This window comes from Trypanosoma conorhini (assembly GCF_003719485.1).
Source record: "Trypanosoma conorhini strain 025E chromosome Unknown Tco_14.4_contig_00008, whole genome shotgun sequence".
NCBI lineage: Eukaryota > Euglenozoa > Kinetoplastea > Trypanosomatida > Trypanosomatidae > Trypanosoma > Trypanosoma conorhini.
In genome coordinates, this window is record NW_021704094.1 from 32,835 (window position 1) to 53,748 (window position 20,914).

Below are 20,914 nucleotides of genomic sequence, written 5' to 3' on the forward strand. Positions count from 1 at the left end.
CAAGGAAAATAACGAGAAAAAAGGAAAGAAAAGAAGAAAAAAATGTTTTGTTGTTGTTTATTCCTTTTTTCTTCTCATGTTCTCTCGTTAAATACCAGCACCGCCGTTGCCACTGCGCCCCCCCCCCACACACACACACCGCAGTCATCGCAGAAACACACGACCCCCAACGCAAACATCTTCGTCGCCCGCCCCGCCCCACCCACCCATTCATTTACATCGCGACGGATAGACGGAAAGTAAAAGAAAAAAAAACGAGAACGAACAGCGACAACAACAACAAGAAGCCCGCCAGTGTCATCAGCGCCGCTCGCGGAGAAACACGAGCGTGCATCCAACCCGGCGCGGACGTGGGGTGTTCGTGTCAGGGATAACGTTGTTGGCATTCGTCCTGAAGGGTTCCGCCTGGGGGTCCGCGTGCGGCAGCTGCGGCGCCCATGCCTCCTCCTGCTCAGCGGCCTCCCTGCCCTCCCCCGTCTCGCGCAGCCGCCCACACGCAGCGCCGCCAGCGGCCACGGCGACGGGAGTCACGGACGGGGCCTGCGCCGCGGCCACAGGTGCGGCCAGGCCGCCATCCTCAGCTGTGGCCCCAACGCCGTTTGCTTTGCCCGGGCTGGGCGGTTGAGCCGCCGCCGCCGCTCCTTCGGCTCGCCCCCCACCACCGCTTTCTTCCGTCTCTGGCGTGGCGGTGGGTGGTGTGTCGACGCGGCCAAACTTCAGCGCCGCCTCAAGCCGCTCCGTCAACACCGGCGCCCGCAGCGGCAGCGACACCGTCGTGGTCGGACACGCTGCCGCAGAGCTGTCTGTTTGGCCTTGCGCCGTCCCCTCCCCACTCTCCGCTCCGGTGGCTTCTGCACCCGTGACGACGCCGGTTGGCGTCAGGGCGTCGCCCTCCTCCAACTGCACATGACGCCGCTTAATGCAAAGGTGCTCGACCAGCCAGTCGTAGTAGGCCTCCTCAAGGTGTCCGAGCATGTGCGCGGCACACTCCTGAGGTGCCTGCGCGGCCACGCGCTCCTCGCCATCGGCTTCGTCCTCGTTTTCGGCTTCCTCTTCCTCCTCACGCCGAAGGAACTTTTGCACCATTTGCTGATGCAGCTCACGGGCCTCGTGGTAACTCTTCACCCCATCAAAGCAGCCCCGGAGGGACGCCGCTGTGGACACCAGCTTCTGACGCTTGCGCACAGGTTTGTCACGGTGTTCTTCCTCCTTCTCTGCCCGATGGCCGTCGCGGTGAGGGCCGCCGTCACCGGCCTCCGCCACTCCCTTACCGGAAGCCTCATAAACTTCCACGCCGGAAGGCTGCGAGGGATTCGGCGATGAAGTGGCGGTCGCCTGCGGACCGCCCTGCTGACACGGCGAGCTCTGCGTCGTCGCCTCCTCCGGCACGGCGGCACTGCGCGACTGAAGCACGCTGCCGACTTGCCCGCTGCCCCCTCCCTGCCATGCATGGTAGACACTCAGGTACGGCAACGGCCGACGGCCACCACCACCACTACCGCCCGTTCGTAGGTGGCTCTCAGTGGGGTGCCTCGTCTCAGTGGCGATCTTCGAGGAACCCACTAAGACGGGGCCCTCAGCAGGGGACAAGCTCGTCGCGGACGGCATCAGCTTTCCATAACTTGGGCTTTTCTTTCGCGCCTGTGCCGTCGGTGGCTTTGGTGCAGAAGAGCGAGCTGGCGCCGTTGCCGATAAGGGCCTGCGTGCAATGCGAGTCCTTGGGCGGAGGCCATCCTCCGAAGTGGGCCGTGGCTTCTCCAGCTCAAAGGCGTAGAGGCGCACGAGTTGCGGCTCCCCCAAGTCGGGGATGGAGCGAAATGGGGAGAGGCTCTTCGTGGGTGCGGCGTGCGCGTCGGCGGCGTCTGCGGCCGGGGAGCCCTTCGCACTCGGCGGCGGCACGGCAGGCGCGGGCGATGACAAACACTGCGCTTCGTCGTTCTTCAGCCCCTCCCCTCGCCGCTCGCCTCGCCTCGCGTCCTCCGCTACCCCTTCGCACCGCCGCTGCTCCGTCGGTTGCCGCGGCGCTTCTTCAGGCGGGAGGGCGGCGTCCGTCCCCGCCGGTGCGGGCTTCTCCCGCGACGACACATCTGCGGTGACGCCATTTTGCCTCTCCGCACCTTTCAGCCGCTGCGTGGCGCCTTCGCCGTGGGGTGGATGCCCCGGCGTCGCCTGCGTCTGCCCCTCCACGCTTCCACTCGGCGCCGCCGGCTCTCCCCCCTCCTTCACTGCCGCCTGCTGTTTCGGTTGTGCCTGTCCCTCCGCCTCCTCCGCGGAGGCCGCGGTCAAAGAAAGCGGCGCGGCAGAGGACGACCGCGACGCAGTTCTCTCTGCCTGGCCACTCTTGCCCAACAGGATGCCGTCACTGAACCGCTTCCCCGGCTTGCCACCTGCCTCACGCGCGTACGGAAAGCACTGTCCCTGGGGGAAGATCTGGTCTGCCGGCGAGCTCCACATGCCCTGTGCTGGCCCAGGCGCCCTCCAACGGAGCGTGGCGGCCGGCCTGAAACTACAGTCCAACAGGACATCCTCGCCGTCCCAATGCCCGCCCTGCAGAAATATGTTCGTTCCGCTGCCTTTTATGTCCATCGTGAGCTTCGTCTCCACGGCGCTTTGAGGGGCTCTCGGCAGTGCGTGCTCATTGAGCCCCTCACGCCCCTTCGGGCCCTCCCCCGCATCTTCAGCCTCGTCATTACTTGTCTTCTTCTCGCCACGCTCTCGCGGCGACCGCTGCGACTCCCGCTCCTGTTGTCGCTCCGCCTGCCTCTGCGACTGCAGCGGGTCCGTTGCAGCCGCGCCGCCCACCCGCGGCGGGTCGGACAACCCCGGACCCTCCACCAGGCTCTCCCACCGCAGCCAACTCTGCGTCGCCGCGCTTAACTCGTGTCCCAGCTGCACCAGTGCCTGATTGTGTCGGTCTAATCCGCAGGAGCAGTTGCCCGCCGCGGCGTCAATGAAGTCCTTCGCCTCCATGAGTTCCCTCCACGCCGCTAGAAAGCAGTTCTGGCGCACCAGCACACGCGCCTCCCCAAACTTTCCCCACGCGTTGTCCAGGAAGCGGTGCGCCTGCTCGTCGTTTTGCAGCACTGCCGCACTCGGTTCGCTCGTGGCCTCCTCCTTCTCCGGGGCGCTCTTGCCGCTTTCGCTGCGGTCGCGTCTCCGCCGCCCTCTCCCCGTACTCACGCTCCTGCCGCTGCCGTCCGCCTGTCCAGTTCCCCTGGAAACTCTCCTTACTCCCCTGTGCGATCGCCTCTCCTCAATCCCCGCCGCTCTACCCGTCCGGAGTTTGGGCCGCAGCGCCGGGCCAGCCGGACGAACTGCGCGTTGCATGGACTGGGGGAAGGAGGATAGACTTCCCTTTGAACTGCGGTCAATCACAATCCAGGTCATGAACCAACCTCAAACGAAAAGAAAAGCATGAGAGAGGAGGTGGTGGACACCCGCAATGTTAAGGTATAGCGAGAAATATACGCCACCAGTGCAGGCATGACAGACTCATATACATATATATATATATATATGCAAACAAGGTTGACTGCAGAAAAAGAAAAAGAAAAAGAAGGAACATGTGACAGCACACCGCACACCACATCACTCATCATCACGCTTGGCGTATAAAGTTGTGACTGGACGTGTATGTGCTATTGTGCATGCATGTGTATACTGTGTACATGGCGTATTCACCGGAAAACGGAATTCGCAGCTTCGCTTCCTTCCCTCTCGCCGCTGTTCTGGCGTCTCCCCTTGACATGTCCCGTTGCCAACCCTCTCCTCCTTGCACGCCGCCAAAGCAAGACACCCAGGAGGGGGAGGGGGGACACTACCAACAAATAAGTGGAGGTAGGAACTACACGGTGTTTTGTACCTGTGCCTGTGCCTGTGCCGCTGCTGTGGCTTTCGCCTTTTCTAACGCCGTGATCCGTTTGATCTCGCTGACGATCTGCTGATTGACCTTCTTGAGGTACTGCACCTCCTCTTCGTGTCTACTCTGCTCCGCCTGCTTCAGCTCCTCGAAGCGCTCCTGCATGCCGTCGTGCTTCGCCCGCAGTTCATTCACGCGGTTCTCCAGCCGCCGCACCTCACTCTCCAAACGCATCTTGTCGTCAAACAGGTAACTCCGCATGTCGCGCTCAATCGCCTTGCGCACGGCGTACTGACAGGCGCTGTCAAAGAGAATATCGTACTTCTTTGTCGTCTGCCACATCTCCGTCGCAAGCTCGGCAAGCAGCAGCCCACGCTCGGGGCAGAGCACCGTCGTCTGTCGTATCAGCTCCTTCAGACCGTCGGTGTAGATCTCCTCGCGGATTCGGCAGACAACCCCTGACGGGCGCGCGTTCTCCTCTTTGCATCGGCGCTCCAGGTGGTCCTGCAGATGCACGCAGTCAAGGCGACTGGTGTGATCAATCGCCGCTACCTTCATCCAGCGACGCTCGCCGGGCTCTCGCGCGGTGCAGATGGTGGAGGTCGCCGCATCGGAAAAGCCCAACTCCTTCCTTTCCTTCTTGCTGCCGTTCTCGGTGTCCTGCAGTGGCTCGGGGGGAAACAGCGTCAGCAGCGCCTGCTCCGGGGTCAGGCTGTTCTGAATCAGCTTTGGCGCCTCCTTCTTCGTCGCGGCCGCCGGGGCATTCGCGACTGGCGGGCGGGTGAACGACACGGACTTACTGATCCGCGGCGCCCTGGAGCGCAGGGCCACGGAGGCGGTGACATTCATGGCGGACGCGTTGGGCGGCGCCGTCGTGGAGAAGTCAACCGCCGCGCCTCCAGCCGCCGTGCTCTCCTCCTCGCTCTTGCCGCTCACCGCGGACGAGTTCTCCGGCACGGCGCGGTAGAGCACGGTGCCCTTTTCGTCGTACACGTTCCCCCGACTCCCCGCGTGCGACATTTCACCCTCGTTTCTTTTCGTCTACTCCTACCCCTCTCCCCTCCCCGGTTTGTTTGCTTGCTTGCTTGCTTGCTTGCTTTCTGGTTGTAATATTATACAGTACAACAGACTATATATATATATGTATGTATTGTGTGTATTTGCTGCCGTTCCGCCTAGCAACTTCGGCGCGTGAGCCGGTGCGTGCCTGCAGTGCCCGGAGGACCCCGGCCGCCTGCGCTCCCACTCCCCCGTTTTTGCCGCGGAGCGGGGGCAGCGTGAGCCGCGGCGGAAGCCAACGGCGCGAAGGCCAAAAGCACAAAAAAAAACAGAAAAGAGGGGGATGGTGTGGAGCTGGAGGGCAGAAGACACAACACCAACACCGACAGAAAGAGAGAAGCAGGAAACCCCACCGGAGCAAACCGGCGGAGGGAAAAGGAAGGAAGCACGCAAGCAAACCGTCAGTGAGAAAAACGAAACAAAAAAAAAAGAAGAAACTTACTCCTACAGCCAGCATCACAGCGAGAGCGAGGCTCCCAAGGAGAGCAAGGTATCCTTTGAATACTCCGCAAGCACTGCACGTGCCTTCACGGCGTTCCTTTGCGCCTGCAGTGCCTCCACAAGAAGACGCTGACGCTGCTGCAGCCACTCGCTCCGCTGCGACGGGTCCAAGCCGGCCGGCATCTTTTCGAGGATCCGCTCGTACGGCGGCACACCCTCCGCGAAAGCGGCTGCCGCAGCCGCGCCAGCAGACGGAGAAGAACCCAAGGGAAATTGTGGAAGTACGGGCCCTGACTTTATTGGGCAGTCCCTGGCGGCCTCGCCGCTGGCCAACGCCGCCGCTGGATTTGCTGCGGGCGGCAAGAACATCGATGTAATGCGACGCTTTTCGCGACGCCACTCCATCGTTTGACGCACGCGCCTCGCCACAGCAGCCTCCTCGGCGCGATCCGGAGGCTGGAAAAAGAGGGCATCCCCCTGCAAGCCCTTCTTCTCCCGCTCCGCACCCACGGCGACCGACCAGTGAAGAGCATCCGGCAAATTGCGTTCGGCCATCCAACATGAAGCCGTGAGCGGCTTGACGATGCTCCTCTTTTGTTTCACATCGCCTTTCCGCTCGAGTTGCAGCTGGTACACATTTCCAAGCCAGTCACCAGCGATGTATATGAGATGCTGAGGCGGCGGCGCAGCTGCCGCCGCGGTCTCTGGGGAGCCAGAGGGCGGCAGAAAAGCACTGCTTCCCACGGCCGCACCCATGCAGGCACGCAGCGAGGGCGCGCTCCCAGGCATCCGCAGCACAGTGACGACAGTGACGCCGGATGAGGCAAAGAAGATGCCCTGCTCATTCCAAAGATCTTTGCACATGAGATCCTGCGTCTCGCTCTCCGAGTCACCGCCTTCCTCCTCCTCCTCACCGTTCCTTTTGCTCTCACTCTCCGCACCCGCCTCTCCCTTGCAGATGGCGCTTGTCGCGGGGGTCGCCTCTTCCATGTCACGAAACGGGAAGACGGTGTAGAGGCGTGTGGAGCCGTCACGGCCGCCCACCACCACCCGCAGCGTGGTCCGTGCATCCCGCCACACCCCGGAGTCCTGCGTGGCCGCGGCTTGCGCCGTCAGGGCGAGGGAGTCCACCGCAACTGGCTTGCCGTGGTTGCCGACGATGTCTGTGGTGTGCCGCAGCGTCAGGCGCGTACGCCGCTGCTCCTTTAGCGCCAAGCTCGCCAGCGACGCATCGTCCACCGAAGAGAGGTCTTCCGCGTCCGCCGCCTCGTACGCGGCCTCGAGAAGCAACACCGTGCCAGAGTTTGTGCCTAGGGCAAAGAGGACGGCGGAGGAACTGTTGGTGTCGTCGTCGTCGTCGTCGGCTTCCGCGTCCCAAGCGGACTTCACTCGGATGCAGTCGCTCGCGCAAAGGAAGAAGTCCCCCTTTTTTAGCGCGTAGCTGTTGTCGCTGCTGCTGCTGCCGCCGCCGCCGCTGCTGGTCCTGTTGCAGGGCGAGGCACCGTCACGAACCGCAGACAGCAGTTGCAGCGGGTCCTGCACGGGCAGCAGCACCACCCGCTGGAGGTCGGCCAGAGCCAAATGGCAGCGGAAGCGACCCACAACGATGTAGTGCCCCCACAGCAACCCCGCGCGCTGACGCGCACTGGAGGCGGCCTCCTGCGTCTCCGTCGCCTCACCCGAGGCACTCAGCTCCGACCGGCTGCCTTGACTACGGCTGATGAAAGAGACGGCTGCCAATATTTCCTCCGCATCATTCGGCAGCATCGGAAATGCGCTTTCGCTCGTAGACGGGGTGTAAGGTGAGGCGTGCCGCAATCCCGCGTCCCCGTGAAGACTTTCAGCTTGATCCACCCACCGAAGGACCGCGCGCTGCGGGGCCGCCTTCAGCGCCTCGTCGGTTGTGCTGCTGTCGCCATCCGACTCCCGCCTCTGCGGCACACCTGCCGCATGGTCACCCCGACGCGTTTCCTGAGTTGATCGGGAAGACTGTTCACTGCCGCTGCCAGGAGATTCACTACACGAGGAGAGCGCCTCCTCAACATAGCTCCCGTCACGATGGAGGGCCGGACCAGCGCCGAAGGTAACTTCCGAAGACGCATTCGTCTGATGCGAAGCGACAGAGTGTGCATTCGTCCCCGTTGCCTCGCCGTCGCCGTGCAGCGCCTCATCGGAGGATTTATCTTCCAGAGCAAGCGTGAGCCCGTCGTCGTCGCCGTACATCGCCCATGCTGCCATCGCCCCATCCGTCGTCAACGCCGTGGCCCGCCCGTAGAGGGGACGGTGAGACTTTGAGGCATTCAACGCGTCCTCCTGGCACTCCCCACCGACGCTAGACGCAAGCTCCTCCACGCACTCTATAAAAATAACGGGGTACGTGCCCTTGCCCGCCACGCGAATGCGCCGCAGCAGGCGTCCCTCGCGGTGGTTGAGCCCGGGCGAGGCGGCCCAAACAAACACCTCCCCGCCCGCCGTCCCGCAGAGGATGCGGCTGTTTTGCATCACCACGCGGATGCACGAGACCCGGTCGTGCTCGTGCGAGAGAACAAAATGGGGGACAAAAAAGTCATCCTTGGCTCCGGTGCCTTCAAAGGCCCCGCCTCCGACGACCTGGCGGCTTGCAAAGACAAACGCCGTACCGTCCATGTCGCCCGTGACAAAGAAGGAGCCATCCGAGGCCACCGCACACGCAGTCACACTCATGGCGTGCGTCCCACGCAGCCCCGTGTAGCGGGGCTCGCTACTCTGGCCAATGCACCACTCCTTGAGATTATTATCCACCGAGGAGGTGAAGAGGGTGGAGGGCTCTTGCTGATGGAAGGCGACACTGGTCACAGCCCGGCGATGGCCGTTGAGCGTCGACATGACTGTCCCCGCAACGCCGGCGTATGTCACGCGTACGTTTCCATTTTCGTTTGCCGAGGCCATCAGCTTTGCGTCCGGCGAGAAGGCAAGGGAGGCGATGGGGATGCCGGCATGCAGCGCCAACCGCGCACTGCAGGAGGCGGAGGCGTAGTCGTAGAGGCATACGTCCCCACTGTAGAGCGCCACGGCACACGTGACCACCATCGAGGGCAGGAACGCAAGCCCACGCACAGGGCTCCGCGTCTCCAGGACCTGGTGCACGTACGCCAGCGGCGCCGCCGACGCGCCTGCATCCTCCATGCTGCGCTCCATGTTAATGAAATACACACGCCCCTCCCACGATCCCGTCGCCAGTATCTCGCCCGAGCTGTGGTACGCCACACACGAAACGGGCGCCGTGTGATGCTTCAGAATTTGCATCGGCTGCAGACTTGACCGCACCACAGACTCCGCCACGCTGCTCACAACGTGCCACAGCGCACAGCGTCCATCGTGGCTGCCAGAGCAAACAACGCTGCTTGTAGGATGACAGGCGAGGGATGAAATGCATCGCGTGTGCCCCGCCTGCCCTTGCTGTAACAGACTGTTATCCTCAAGGCTCCACACCCGTAGCACACCGCGCCCACACCCCGTGAGCAAAATATGCGACTGGTGTGGCAGGAACGCAATGGCGGTGACGGGGGCTGTGTGATTTAGTGACGCCGTAATCTGCTCCAGCGCACCTTGCGGCATCACTCGCACCGTCATGTCCTCCCCGCCGGCGGCCATGAATTTCCCGTCATCGCTCAGAACAAGGCAGTGCAGCGGCTCGGTCGAGGGAAACGTGATGGTGCGTCCCTCCTCTCCGTGTTGGCTGGGGTTCATCCACCGCACCCACGTCGTGGAATTCCGCTCGCCACGGATGATGCTGCCGCCCGCGTCATCGTGCTCCCCGCGGCGGTCGTGGTCGAGGCCGTGTAAAATTTTACTGCAGCCCGGCGAGTTCCAGATGCACTGCCGCAAAAGACTGGGGCGATCCAGCAGGACGTGGTACTCGCTCTGCATAAACTCGAGGATGGGGTGGAGTCGACGCGCCAGCAGCGAGTTCGCCATCGTGGCCTGCGACAGCAGATTCATAAACCGCTGCAGGTACGTCGCAGTCACGATGAGGTACTCAATGAAAGGCACATACGCGGCGAGCGCCGCAAACGCGTCGTACTCCTTCGTGCGCAGCGCAAAGTGAAGCAGGGCGAGGAGCTGCGAGGGCGAGTAGCGCTGGGGACGAAACACACACGTCTCCTGCGGGCCACGCTTGATGGAATCCACGGCGAGGCGGATGCTCTCGCGGATCTCATACCGGCCCGCGCCTGTGGCGAGCGGGCGGAAGTACAACTCGGCCACCAGCCTGTTGGCGCAGGCGTCCACGAGGTCGGAGGAGCGGGGAAGGTAGCGCGCCGCGATGGAGGCCTCAAACGAGGCATTCGCAATCCGCACGCGCTTGCGCGCCACCCGCAGACACGTCCCCGTGAGCAGCGCGACGAGGCGGGAGGCACCGGCGACGTTGGAGACGAGGCGGTAGAGGTTGTGCTCCTTCAGCCCGGAGAGGCTCTGCGAGAGGTAGAGGGAGACAAGGACCGCGCGGCAGGTTTCCGCGTCAAACCGCTCCTCCAGCTTTTTGTACGTTTCAGCGTGCAGCTGGGCGAGGGTGGAGGGCAGCCGGGCGATGTCGGCCCGCAGTGTGTCAAAGAAGCTGAAGAGGCGGAGGTAGGTGATGGCGTAGGTGAGGTAGGAGGCCTGTTTGGCGTCCGTCTTCCGCAGCAGCAGCTTGAGCTCGTTCACGCGGAAGGACTCCTGCAGCCGCTTGCCGTATGAGGCCAGGTGGCGACGCACGAGTTCGGCGCGCTCTGACAGGCTCAAGTCGGGCAAAGTGAGGCTCAACGCCGGCAGCATGCGCGACTTGAGCGCGGCGGCGAAGGGGCTGCTCGGCGTGGTCGTGACCAGGAAGCGAACCTCCGGCGCGGTGCCGGGAGGCACAATCCAGCCAAGGTTGCGTAGTATCTCCGCCGCGAAGGAGGACTTGTCGAGGCCGTCAAGGATGACGCACACCTGCTTCTTCTTCATCGCCGCCGCGTACACGCGCGGCAGGAGTGGCAGCAGCGTCGTGACAGAGTCGCTCTCCCGCACACAGAAGTCCTCCTCCAGTCGGAGGCGGTACACCAGCGAAAAGGCAAGGTAGTACACCAACCGCCGCAGACTTCCGTCGCTGGCTTGACAGGCGAAGTGCAGGACCATAACGTTCGGATCCTCCAAGTGGGCGACGTGAGCCGCAACGGCCGCGGCTGCGGCGGACAACCCATTTCCCTCGGAGCCCTGCAAGAGGAGCACGTTGGGGGTTTTGTCGCGGTCTCGAGTGTCAGGCGCGCGTGCGATGTTTGTCAAGCTGCTTTCAGCCGTAGTCGCCGTGGAAGCGCCGGCCTCGGTCGGGAGCCGACCCACGAGGGCGAAGAGGGACAACTTCTCCAGGAGACCCATCGGGGGCACGAAGGTCTTCAGCAGGGTCGTCGCAAAGCTGATCTGGTCCATGTACTCTTCCTCGTACAGCGCCCCGCCGTTGTCTGTTCGCTTCAAAACGCCGCCACCCTGGCGCTGCGGCTGCAGCTTTTGATTGGCGTGCTCCCTCAGGCTCCGCAGCGACTCCCCGGCGTCGTCAGGGAGGCCGCAGTGCCGCAAAAGAATAGACTTCAGCGCGACGAACGCCTTGCGCGCGAAGTCGGTGACGTCGAGCGGCACGTGCAACGCGGATTTCTTGGTGGAGGGCATCGAGATGGCAGAGAAGGGGCCGGAGCCCGAGCTGGTGCCGGTTGCCGTGTAGGCAACCACCGCGGCTCCCTGCGCCTCCAGGTAGCCGGAAAGCCTTGAGAGCGACTGCATCGTCGTCGGGGTGTCGGGGGCGTACGCCTCCCGGTCTTCCACGGCCAACGACGCCATCAACGCGGCGTGGTCGCGCACGAAGAAGGCCATGGTGCGCGGCACGGCCTGCCCTGTGCGACGCGCCGCGGTGAACAGTGCGTGCCGCATCTCCATCTCCGTCACCGACATCCGCGCCGGGTTTTCCTGTGGGAGCTGCTGCAGCCACGTGAAGTCCTCCGCGTCCACGTCCTCGTCGACACGGTGAAACAAGGTGGGCGGGCAGTACCCGTAGCGGGAACCGAGCACGCCCAGAAAAAACGGGGAACACCGCGAGACCTCATTGAGGCAGACGGAGAGGGACAGGTTGGCGCTCGACGCGTCCTCGGTGATGCCCCAGCGCAGGTCCACCTCCAGGATGTTGACACGCAGCCCGGCCTCCACCGCCCAGCGACGCAGCCGCGGGAAGACGTCAAGCACCAGCGCGTTCCTCTCACTGTCCATGTCAATGAAGGTTGAGGAGAGAAAAAAAGCGACACTCTTGGTGGGTCGACAGGAATCCGCGTTCCGGCGGGAGCCCCCGTATGGGTGTAGCGGGCGCCGCTGCCTTCGTCGTCGTCGTCGTCGTCGTAGTCGCACGCGCCGGATCGGCCATTGCTTTCGCCGAAGCGAGAGTCAGCAGTTGCAGCGGCGACGACGGCGGCGGCGTTGAGGCTGCACTTGCACGTCCCGCCGCCGAGCTGCCCTGGGTGTCGGTCAGGCCTCCCTCCGAGAGCGACTTCGTTGCGGCGCTGCCGTTGTACGCCCGACGCCCCCGCTCGACTGCGAGCACGCGCTTCAGCGTCTGTAGCTCCTTCTCAGGCACGCGGCCGGGGAGAACCACCGCCGCGCGGTGAACGTCGTACACCTCGTCGGCCCGCTCAACGTAGCGCCGGGGCCCGCCCGAGACACGCTCCGCCACAAACCGCAGCATGGCGTCTGAAAACCCGGTCAAAAGCACGTCGTTCTTGTGGCGGTACCGCGACGATACCGCCTCGTCCTCCTCCAGCGAGGCCTGCAGAGAGATGAAGAGGAGGTCCTCGTTGCAGGTGCGCCGCATGCGTTCAAGGTAGACGGGCAGATCCCCCAACGAGGGGGCGTCGTTTTGTCCAGAGTAGCAGCTGTGGGCGAGACCCATGACGACGAGGGACTGGAGATTCACCCGACGCTCAAGCATGTCGTCTAGGTAGGCGTAGGGAAAGCCGCGGATGTGCGTGGACTGCGCTCTGCCTCTAACGGCGGATACGTCAGAAGTTCCCATCCCCTCGCAAATACTTTTTACCCTTTTCACGTTGTGCAGCAAGCCATCCTCGCGGCGGAAGTCCGCGTCGATCACGCAGTGCACGCCCTTCCTTGCCAGCAGTACGACACAGTGCTCGCAGGCGTACTTTAAGGCAACCGCCAAGAGGACGGCCTTGTAAAATTGCGGCTGTCCACCTGAGGAATCGTGCACAAAATCCGAGGTTGCGTACAGGATCACAAGCGAGGTTCCTCGAATAGGTGGGATATTGACTCGCATAGAAATCTCCGCCGCCCTGTCCAATGCCTCATTGTACCGTCGCAGCAGACGCCCGCGGGTATCGTTGTCGGTGAGATCTGGCAAAACTTCCTTCTTCCTCAGCCTCATTTGAGCATCCCAGGCTTGGCAGTCCTTCACGAATGCGTCTTCAAGAGCCTTGAAAGCGCTGAGAAACCGGTAGGGAAACTGCCGCGACGCCAACACCTGCTCCTCGCAGAGCAATCGCCGTATTACAGCGGCGTGGGTGTTTTCACTGCATTTGTGCCGAATGATATTCCGCAAGTTGCGAAGCATGGCCATGAACGGCACGTGATTGTTGGCAATGAGCTCGTCCCAGACCGTACCGCGATTCCCGCGCATCGACACTTGCCTCTCCCACGTCACTGGGGTTGGCAGCCGCATGCGGCGACCACGCAGCTGGGGATCAAACGCCCGCGTGCCACCCTCATCCAGGCCACGCTCTCTGAATTCCTTCTCCGTGTCCGGATAGCGCTTCCCCAGAAGACAGCAGACGGCGTACGCGGGCTGTGATATGTGCAGCCGGCGGATGTGGTCTTTAAACGTCAGTGGGCCCATGGGTTTGATGTCGGGCGTGGGTGCCTCCATTCGCAGCTTCTTCCTTCTTCGCTTGCTGGCCCGCTCCGTGTTGTACTTGGCGAGGGAGTGGTCGTCGAACATGGTGAAGGTCGCTACGAGGGCGCGCCGCAGTGCGTTGGGCAGCGACCGCCGCTCGCTCCCCTCCCCCCTCTGCTGGGGCTCCGACGCCGTGGAGGCCGCGTCATGGCTGGTGGACGCCGCTGGCTGCGAGAGGCGCAGGTGCGGCTGCTCCACGGCAATGTTGGCGATGCTCAGCCAGTCCGAGGGGAGGCAGATGATGCGGCGCATGTAGCACCTCAGAAAGGGCTGACACTTCGGCTCAAAGGCGCTGAGGGCCACCAAAACGGCGGCGGTGCGGCGGATGTTGAGGTCGCGGCGGACGTACAGGGCGAGCTTCAGGACGAACTCGCCGTCCTCCAGGCTGATCGCGTGCGCGAGGGAGGCGATGCGCGCGGCGTTTTTGTACGCCGCACGCGCCTGCGCCCCACCCGACGCGGCTTGCGGCGAAAACTGCACGTCCTGCATCAGCGTCGCACCCACGCGGCTGATGAGCTCGTCCTTTTCGCAGCGCAGGTCGGCCGCCGGGCCGCCCGCGAAGGAGCGGACGGAGCTGCCGTCCTCATCCTCGTCCTCGATTTCGGGGGCGCGCCGGCCGGGTCTCGCGCGGCCCTCCGCCTCACGCACGTCAACGACCGCCGCGTGGCGCCCCCATTTCGCCTCCTCCCCCGGTTGCTGCGTCATTTGAAGCGGGGAGAGGCGGAACGGCAAAAAAACAAACAAACAAACAAACAAACACACGCGCAATAAACACAACAAGGATAAAAAAGAAAAAAAATGCTAGCGAGCCCTTCGCCCCACCTTCCACTGGGGGAGTTTCCTAATTTTGGTTCGATGTGTGTGAGTGTGTGGGCGGGTGTGTATGTGTACGCACGCCGTGGATTCCCGCCGCCGCAGTGGAAAGGAAACACAGCCACTTAATGCAATGCTTCTGCGGTGGCACGTGCTCTGACGTGTAGCCTTGCTTCACTTCGCTGCTCTGCCCCGTCGCATGCGAGTACCGCGGCAGAGCGCGCAGCCACAAGAAGGGGAAAAGCGCGTTTTGAGCAATAAAGCGGGGAGGACAACGGCACACAACATCGAGTTGGACTCCCTGCGAGGGATGGCACCTCGCACAAGCGTCCACACAGTGGCTGCTGTCAGCAGCTTTTCTTAACAGAGCTTCGCCTCAGGCACAAACAGAAACGGAGATGGGGGGTAGGGGAAGGGAGAGGGAGAAAAAAAAAAAGAAAAGGGCCGCGGCGGCTCCTACGCACGTGCGGGAACGCCCAGAACAGCAGTGCCGCTGGCTGACACCTGCGCCATGATTCCTTCCCACCAGCCTCCAAGCATTTGCTTCATCCCGGCACTGTACCCCCGCCACGGCTTCCCTCGCGCCTTCACTCTCTCTCGCTCTCTCTCTCTCTTTCCCTCACTTACGCACGCGCCCACGCTCTCCTGTTCCACATCCTCTCACACTACGTAGATCATCTGCAAAAAAAAAATAATAATCCGCTACATCACGGTTCCTAACTTCTGTCGCACCACCAGACGCAAACACACGTGCACACACACACATACACACAAAAAAAACAACAACAACAGCTAAGAAGTCCAGTGTGTCTCACTCTGCGTGCGTGTGTGTGTGTGTGGGTGTCTGTGGCGTCTAAAAGGACTTCCTCAGGACGGTTGGCTCGAAGTTGTGCGGGAGGTATCCCGTCTCCTCCTTGTTCCAGTCCATGCGGCGGGGCGGGGCGCGGTCGCCCCAGAAGTACATCGACGCTCCCCCCCACGAGAACATCCAGAGGAAGGCGTAGAGCGTGGGGGCGGCGATGAGGTACTCCCGCCGCATTGCCACGGCGCGGTTCATCATCCACTTCAGGTCCACGAGGCGCAGAAACTTCAGCGAGCCGTTCAGGTGACCGAAGAACCCCTTGCACTCCTCCGCCGGAGGGATCTGGTCGAGGGTTGGGCGGACGAACAGCTCACCACCGCTGCGGCGAATGGGCGTGCGGCGGAACAGGCTGACACTGCTGCGGCGAAGCATGGGGCCCTGCTTTTGTTCCTTTTTTTGTTGCTCTTGTTCCCCTTTACTCAACTGCGACGCACTGCGGAGGCGCGTGGCAAAGAGAGGGAGAGAGGGGGGGGGGTAGGCACAGAAAACGATTTAACATTTTCACAGCGACAGCAACGAACAGAGGGAGGGGACCAACCGAAGAGACGCCAATTGCAGGAGGAGAGGAGCGCAGCGGCAGCAACGACACACACGCACACACACCGTGGGTGAACTGCGACTTCCTACCGCCGCGCCCATGCGCCCCCCTCAAAAAACAAACAAACAAACAAACAAACAAACAAACAAACAAAGAAACAAGCAAACAAAGAAACAAGCAAACGGTACGGGTGAAGGCATTTACCCCACGCCTTTGCGGCTGCAGCGGCGACGTTTTTTTTTGTTTGTTTTGTTGTTGTTGCTGTTGTTTTCCGTTTCGACTTTTCGCTTCTCATCCCATGCTGGCATTATTTGCCTCCCGCAGGCTCTGAAGAATGCTGGCGGTCGTGAAGCGCGGCACGTACACGCGCCCAGCTTTGCCCGCAACCCCGCTGAACATCTCCGCCACACACGACTTCTGCACCACGTCCCTCGTGAGCAGCACCACCGCCGGGCCGCACCCCCGCACATTCTGCAGCAGCAACTCGCCCATCACTGCGGCAGAGACGAGGTCCCCCGACTCCTTTCGCGTCGCGGCGTAGACGGTGTAGAGGTCCGAGTGTGGATGCATCCGTGAGAGGTGATAGAAGATGTGACCCGGGCGCGAGGTGTGTGAAATAAACACCTCGTGCACGCAGACAAATGCACAGGCGACGCGACTAAAAAACTGAACGCACTCCCAGTTCTTTAACAGCCCGACCAAGACGTCCTCCGTGCCGAGTTCAAGGTTCGCCACATCAAGAAGCACCACCACGCGCGGTAGCGGGAGATTCCCCTCCTCGCCACTCACGTCATTCGCAGACGACGGAAGCGCCTGGAACAGGCGCCGCATTTCTAGCGCATTGAAGGCCGCAAAGCTGGACTGCGCAGCCCCGGTGGAGGCGTGCAGCCAACTCATGTGCCGCGTCATTTCCGGCGGCGTCATCCACGGCACCTGCAAAACACCATCGCCTGCTTCCTCCGTGGCTCCGCGCACACAGCAGCAGATGGGGCAACGGTACAGCGGCACCGTCGCATCAATACCGACGTCGGAGTCAAGCGGCCGGTTTAGCAGGGCGTTCATGTGGTCCGAAAAGTACGTGATGGGCATTCGAAGCCCGGGGGTGCGGCCAGTGCGGGCGCTGAGGCCCGCGGCAGGGCCCCGCTCACGGATCTCCGCCAGGGGGCGTGGGCGGCTGCCTCTCTGCTGCTGCTGCTGCTGCTGCTGCTGCTGGCGGGCGAGGGGATAAATGAAGCGCTCCAGATCGCCGCGCAGCGACGCCGCGTGCGTTGGAAGCGCGCGACGGGCAGCGGAGACGCGCATTGAGCCACACCACCCCCTTCCCCCGCCTCTTCTCAGCTTTCCAAGGCGAGCAATGGCGGCAAAGCCACGGAAGAAGAAGGCAGAGAAGACAGTTTCGTCGAGGCCCAGCTCAATCCAACACCGAATACAAATCCACGCAAACTTCCCCGCCCCGGTGCAACACGAAACACACACACAAAAAAAAATAGAATAAAATTAAAAAAAACCCGCTGAATGAATGCGCGAGAGAAAGGAAGAGGACAGGAGGGATGCGGGCGAGGGTCACATATTCATCTCCCCAAGATGCCAACGTTAAGGCAACAGGGGCTGAAAACGATGCACGCGCAGTACATCCAACGCCTGCTATTCCGCACCGCCTCAAAATATACACAAGTTTTTGCCTCTTGTTGTGCGCACCTCTGCAAGGGCCGCGACGCCATCGCCTCTCGCCCAGTCAATCTAACTTCCCCCCTCCGACTTCCGTCGGCGTGGGGGGCAGCTGAGCGGTTTCGCCTCGGCGGCAAACGTCAAAAGAACGAGTGAGTGCAGCGCGTACATGATAGGCACAGTAAAATGAGCCAGGGAAGCCCGAATCACAGTTTGTGCTTCGCCTTGTCAACTCACCAACAACTACAACGCAAAAGGAACAGTGGGGGAAAGAGTGAGGGGGACGGACAAGAGGGGCGTATTGAGGCGTCCGCATTAGCCGGCAACCGAAGGCGTATCCGTGAAAGACGCCAACGGCAGTTCCACTGGCTTGGGCCGCGTTTCCAGGACGTCCTCCGGTACGGCGAGAGACGTCATGATTTGGGTGGCGAGGCACCGACCGCTTGCCACTGCCTCTGCCGCAGCGTCGAGCTCCGCCAGGCGCTCAGCCGAGACCTTCCGCAGGAGCAGCGGCATGAGCACCCGCTTCGCCCGCTCCTCCAGCTCGAGGAGGTACTCTTCAATGCGGAAACGCAGTTCCTTCTGCCCGCCGTGGCAGCCCACAAGCTGCAGCACAGGGCCAAGAAAGGGATGGTACCGCGGCGGAATCGGCAACCCGCCCAGCCCCAACACCAAGACGCAGAAGGCGTACGCCAGTCGCAGGGTGCGGAGGTACAATGGGCCCCACAGCGTCTTGCTTTTCTTCAAAAACTCGCCGTAGGGCTCCACGTGCAGGTTGTAGTGGATGATGGCGCACTCGTTTCGATGCAGGGTGGCAAGGAGGCCACTGTATTCCGCCTCCAGCCGCAAAAGTTTGAGCGCATCACAGACTTGCTCCGTGGCACGCGTGCTTTGCGCGGGGGAAAACGCAAAGGGACGGCTGCGGGCGGAGTCACACTGAGGGCTCTCCGACTGCATCAGCGCCCGCGTCAAGGCTCGGTACTCAGCCCGCAACTTCTGCAGCGCGGGCAGTAGTCGCTCGTTGGTCTCCTTCAACGCCGTGGCGGCAATAAAGTACATATGTCGCGTGTCGACCGCGTAGTAGGTGCGCCGCAGGGGAGCCACCAGGACAGGCTCCTCGTCTTGCATAGTCGAGGGCGAGGGCAGCGACAGGCAGCGCACCGTGCGCAGAAAGGGATTGACGTCCATCGCGTCTGCGCTCATCGTGGTGAGCAAGTAGACGTCGTCCCGCGTGCCATCAAGCGGAGGTGCGTCGGGCTTTTCCGTGTCGCCCGCCTCATCCTGCCCCGACACGACGGTGCGAGTCGGCAGCGTCACCATCACCTTGGCGAGAATGCGGCGCCGCACCTCGCCGTTTTCCTCGTTTGCCAATCGCTTCAGCGTCAGCGAGCGCCACTTGCTCTGCCTCGCAATGGCGCCGGCATCCACGACGTAGCCGACGAGTGACTCGTAGGGACGTGGGGGATCCCCGACAAACGCGCCCCCACTCAAAAGGCGCTCATGCAGGTCAAACACCTCTGCGCCTCCCTCCGCACTTCTGCCGGCAGCGCCTAGAGGGTTTTCGCAGGGATGGAATAACGTTTTCCCGCAATTGTCAGGAGAGTGCGTGCCTCCGCGCTGTCGTGTCAAGCACCGTGACGGAACAAGAGAAACGGCGTCCGCCAGAACGACCCGCTCCAGTGCGCCATGAACGCTGTAAACGAGCTGCAGTGGGAGAAGAAATGGGGCGCACGCGGGTCCTTTGGCCCCCCCGAGACGACTGCAATCGGTCACCTTCGCCGTCTCAAGCGTCAGAGAGGACGCAGACGCGGGTGTGTCCGCCGCGCCCACGCAATCGCCCAGGCGCTGCGTCAGCCGCTTTATTCCAGGCAGGTCGTCCGCGTCAATGACGAGCTCCACCCAGTTGATCCGCGCGTAGACGGAGCCCGGCGGCGGAAAGAGCGCCCCCTCGCGGGAAGGGATCGGGGTGTACAACGGCGACGTGGGCGAGGCGCGGGGGCGCGGCGCGTCCCTCGCCTGCGTGCCAGCCGAGTGCATCGCAATGACGTCCACTAGACGTCGCAGGCCTTCCAACGGGCTGCAGCCGGCGTCGTGGCTGGGACTCCGGCACTTCGGTGCCCCTTCGCTGGAGGCGGGCGCCCAACCGGGGCGGCGCGCAGGCACACCGGACGTGGGAGCCGTGCCCGCTCCTCGCATCGTGATCATGCGCGGTAGTGGGACCACGCGCCGCTCCTCCACCTCCCCACTCACCGCCCCTGTGCCCTTTTGTGCGCCGTCTTCCGTTGCGACGGTCCACGTGCTCAGGAGCTGTCGCCAATTGTTCGGCCGTGTGGCGCCTTTTAGCGTGGAACGCAAACTACCAGCCTCCAGCGTCTCTCTTTGGCGAGTCTGTCGGCGACGCTCGCGTTCCTGTATGGCCTGGTGTCGTTCAAGCTGCATCTCCAGCAGCAGCACCTCCTCCTCCTTGCGGACCACCATCATGCAGCGCTCGTGCTGCTCCACCGGGTCGTGGGCGAGCTTCACACTCTCCTCGACGAGCATCACCTTGTCGCACCACTGATTGATGCGGTTCAGAAAGCGGCGTTCCCGCATCCAACGCCGACGCAGCTGCTCCGCAGCCTCAGCCGCCGTCACTTGGTTTGCATGGGTGCTTAACGAGACACCAGATCCACGTAAGTCTTTTGGAAATCCTTTTTTCTTCTTCTTGAGCGCCACACGAGAAATGGGCTTCCGCTTCGCTTGCGCGGCGGCGCCTGCGTCCGCGCCTCGTTCCTTCCCCTCCCTCTCCCCCTCGGTGGTCGTACGCGACGAATGCGAGGAGACGGTGGCGTCGCTGCAGTTGGAGAAGGTGGAGAACTGCCCCAAGGTGGGGCGAGGAAAGATGACGTTGTCGTCCGGGTAGCAGCAGCGCTGCCGCAGCAACGCGGCCTTCAGCGGGGGGTAGTACCACGGTATCTCACTCACGACAAGCTCGCCGCGTCGACCTACCGAGTCCCCCGCGTGATGGGTGTCACGCTCAGGCAGCGTGAAAGGGGATGCATTCTGCTGCCCAAGCGCCGCCCGCAACGTGTCGCCGTCTGTGCTCAATGTGCATGTGTCCAAGAACGTATCCAGGGCGGAGCCGAGGTCCGTGGTCGACAGCCCCGTCATCCCCTCCCTTGTGCCCGTGCGCCCGCCGGTGAGTTGCCGCAGGGTGCGTCGCAGCTCCTGTGAGGCGAGACCGGTCACCTTCACGCCTGGCCTCGGCCTCGGCCCCAGCGCCTGAATCGGCGGGAGCGCGACGCCGCTGGGGCGGGGGGCGTCAGGACCTTTCCTCCTGCCGGGGCGTGCTCGCGCCGCTCGCGCCCGCCGCCACTGTGCCGGGGCATCTCGGTGCCTGCTACCTGACCGGGCCGATTTCATGAAGAAGCAAATGGAACGCCCGTCCCCTTGACGCCCGCTCGTTTGGAGCCTGTTGCGCCGACCTCCCGGTTGTCTCGCAGGCGCCGCTTTTTTATTTCGCTTGGCCGCCGCAGTAAAACGTGAGCGCACATGCAGGCCCCCACCTCAGGGGACGAGGAGGGGGTGAGGCACCACGCAAGGCAACCAAGACACACACACGGCGGACCCCGCCCCGCCCTAAACCCTCGCTCAGCCCACGTCACGTATGCGGGTGTGTGGAGAGCAACACACCCCACGCTATCTCCCTCTTTTTTGCTTTTGATTTTTCTTCTTCGGTGTTTGTCCCGTCGC

The 20,914-nt window shown here is 62.8% G+C and overlaps 7 protein-coding genes across 7 annotated transcripts, besides 13 other annotated features; all 7 read right to left on the reverse strand.

The window, feature by feature from the left end:
• The first annotated feature begins 236 nt into the window (after positions 1-236).
• Positions 237-286: a microsatellite.
• A 14-nt stretch (positions 287-300) lies between these two features.
• Positions 301-3,387, reverse strand: Tco025E_00378 (uncharacterized protein; the record flags this gene model as incomplete). Its single annotated transcript, XM_029367320.1, has 1 exon — positions 301-3,387. The coding sequence occupies one exon, from the start codon at positions 3,385-3,387 to the stop codon at positions 301-303; it is 3,087 nt and encodes a 1,028-aa protein (XP_029232585.1).
• A 107-nt stretch (positions 3,388-3,494) lies between these two features.
• Positions 3,495-3,518: a microsatellite.
• A 326-nt stretch (positions 3,519-3,844) lies between these two features.
• On the reverse strand, positions 3,845-4,879 carry Tco025E_00379 (putative dynein arm light chain, axonemal; the record flags this gene model as incomplete). The annotated part of the gene is made up of 1 exon (XM_029367321.1): positions 3,845-4,879. One exon carries the CDS (start codon positions 4,877-4,879, stop codon positions 3,845-3,847), a length of 1,035 nt encoding a protein of 344 aa, XP_029232586.1.
• A 53-nt stretch (positions 4,880-4,932) lies between these two features.
• Positions 4,933-4,958: a microsatellite.
• Positions 4,959-4,991: 33 nt separating this feature from the next.
• Positions 4,992-5,019: a microsatellite.
• A 355-nt stretch (positions 5,020-5,374) lies between these two features.
• Positions 5,375-11,614, reverse strand: Tco025E_00380 (telomerase-associated protein; the record flags this gene model as incomplete). The annotated part of the gene is made up of 1 exon (XM_029367322.1): positions 5,375-11,614. One exon carries the CDS (start codon positions 11,612-11,614, stop codon positions 5,375-5,377), a length of 6,240 nt encoding a protein of 2,079 aa, XP_029232587.1.
• Position 11,615: 1 nt separating this feature from the next.
• Tco025E_00381 (putative telomerase-associated protein) lies at positions 11,616-14,006 on the reverse strand (the record flags this gene model as incomplete). The annotated part of the gene is made up of 1 exon (XM_029367323.1): positions 11,616-14,006. One exon carries the CDS (start codon positions 14,004-14,006, stop codon positions 11,616-11,618), a length of 2,391 nt encoding a protein of 796 aa, XP_029232588.1.
• A 24-nt stretch (positions 14,007-14,030) lies between these two features.
• Positions 14,031-14,060: a microsatellite.
• A 97-nt stretch (positions 14,061-14,157) lies between these two features.
• Positions 14,158-14,190: a microsatellite.
• A 318-nt stretch (positions 14,191-14,508) lies between these two features.
• Positions 14,509-14,540: a sequence feature (GA-rich).
• Positions 14,541-14,701: 161 nt separating this feature from the next.
• Positions 14,702-14,738: a microsatellite.
• A 105-nt stretch (positions 14,739-14,843) lies between these two features.
• Positions 14,844-14,905: a microsatellite.
• A 13-nt stretch (positions 14,906-14,918) lies between these two features.
• Positions 14,919-14,963: a microsatellite.
• Positions 14,964-14,967: 4 nt separating this feature from the next.
• On the reverse strand, positions 14,968-15,348 carry Tco025E_00382 (uncharacterized protein; the record flags this gene model as incomplete). The annotated part of the gene is made up of 1 exon (XM_029367324.1): positions 14,968-15,348. One exon carries the CDS (start codon positions 15,346-15,348, stop codon positions 14,968-14,970), a length of 381 nt encoding a protein of 126 aa, XP_029232589.1.
• A 277-nt stretch (positions 15,349-15,625) lies between these two features.
• Positions 15,626-15,697: a microsatellite.
• Positions 15,698-15,748: 51 nt separating this feature from the next.
• Positions 15,749-15,783: a microsatellite.
• Positions 15,784-15,805: 22 nt separating this feature from the next.
• On the reverse strand, positions 15,806-16,816 carry Tco025E_00383 (uncharacterized protein; the record flags this gene model as incomplete). The annotated part of the gene is made up of 1 exon (XM_029367325.1): positions 15,806-16,816. The coding sequence occupies one exon, from the start codon at positions 16,814-16,816 to the stop codon at positions 15,806-15,808; it is 1,011 nt and encodes a 336-aa protein (XP_029232590.1).
• Positions 16,817-16,992: 176 nt separating this feature from the next.
• Positions 16,993-17,021: a sequence feature (A-rich).
• Positions 17,022-17,497: 476 nt separating this feature from the next.
• On the reverse strand, positions 17,498-20,584 carry Tco025E_00384 (uncharacterized protein; the record flags this gene model as incomplete). Its single annotated transcript, XM_029367326.1, has 1 exon — positions 17,498-20,584. The coding sequence occupies one exon, from the start codon at positions 20,582-20,584 to the stop codon at positions 17,498-17,500; it is 3,087 nt and encodes a 1,028-aa protein (XP_029232591.1).
• Positions 20,585-20,914: the final 330 nt, after the last annotated feature.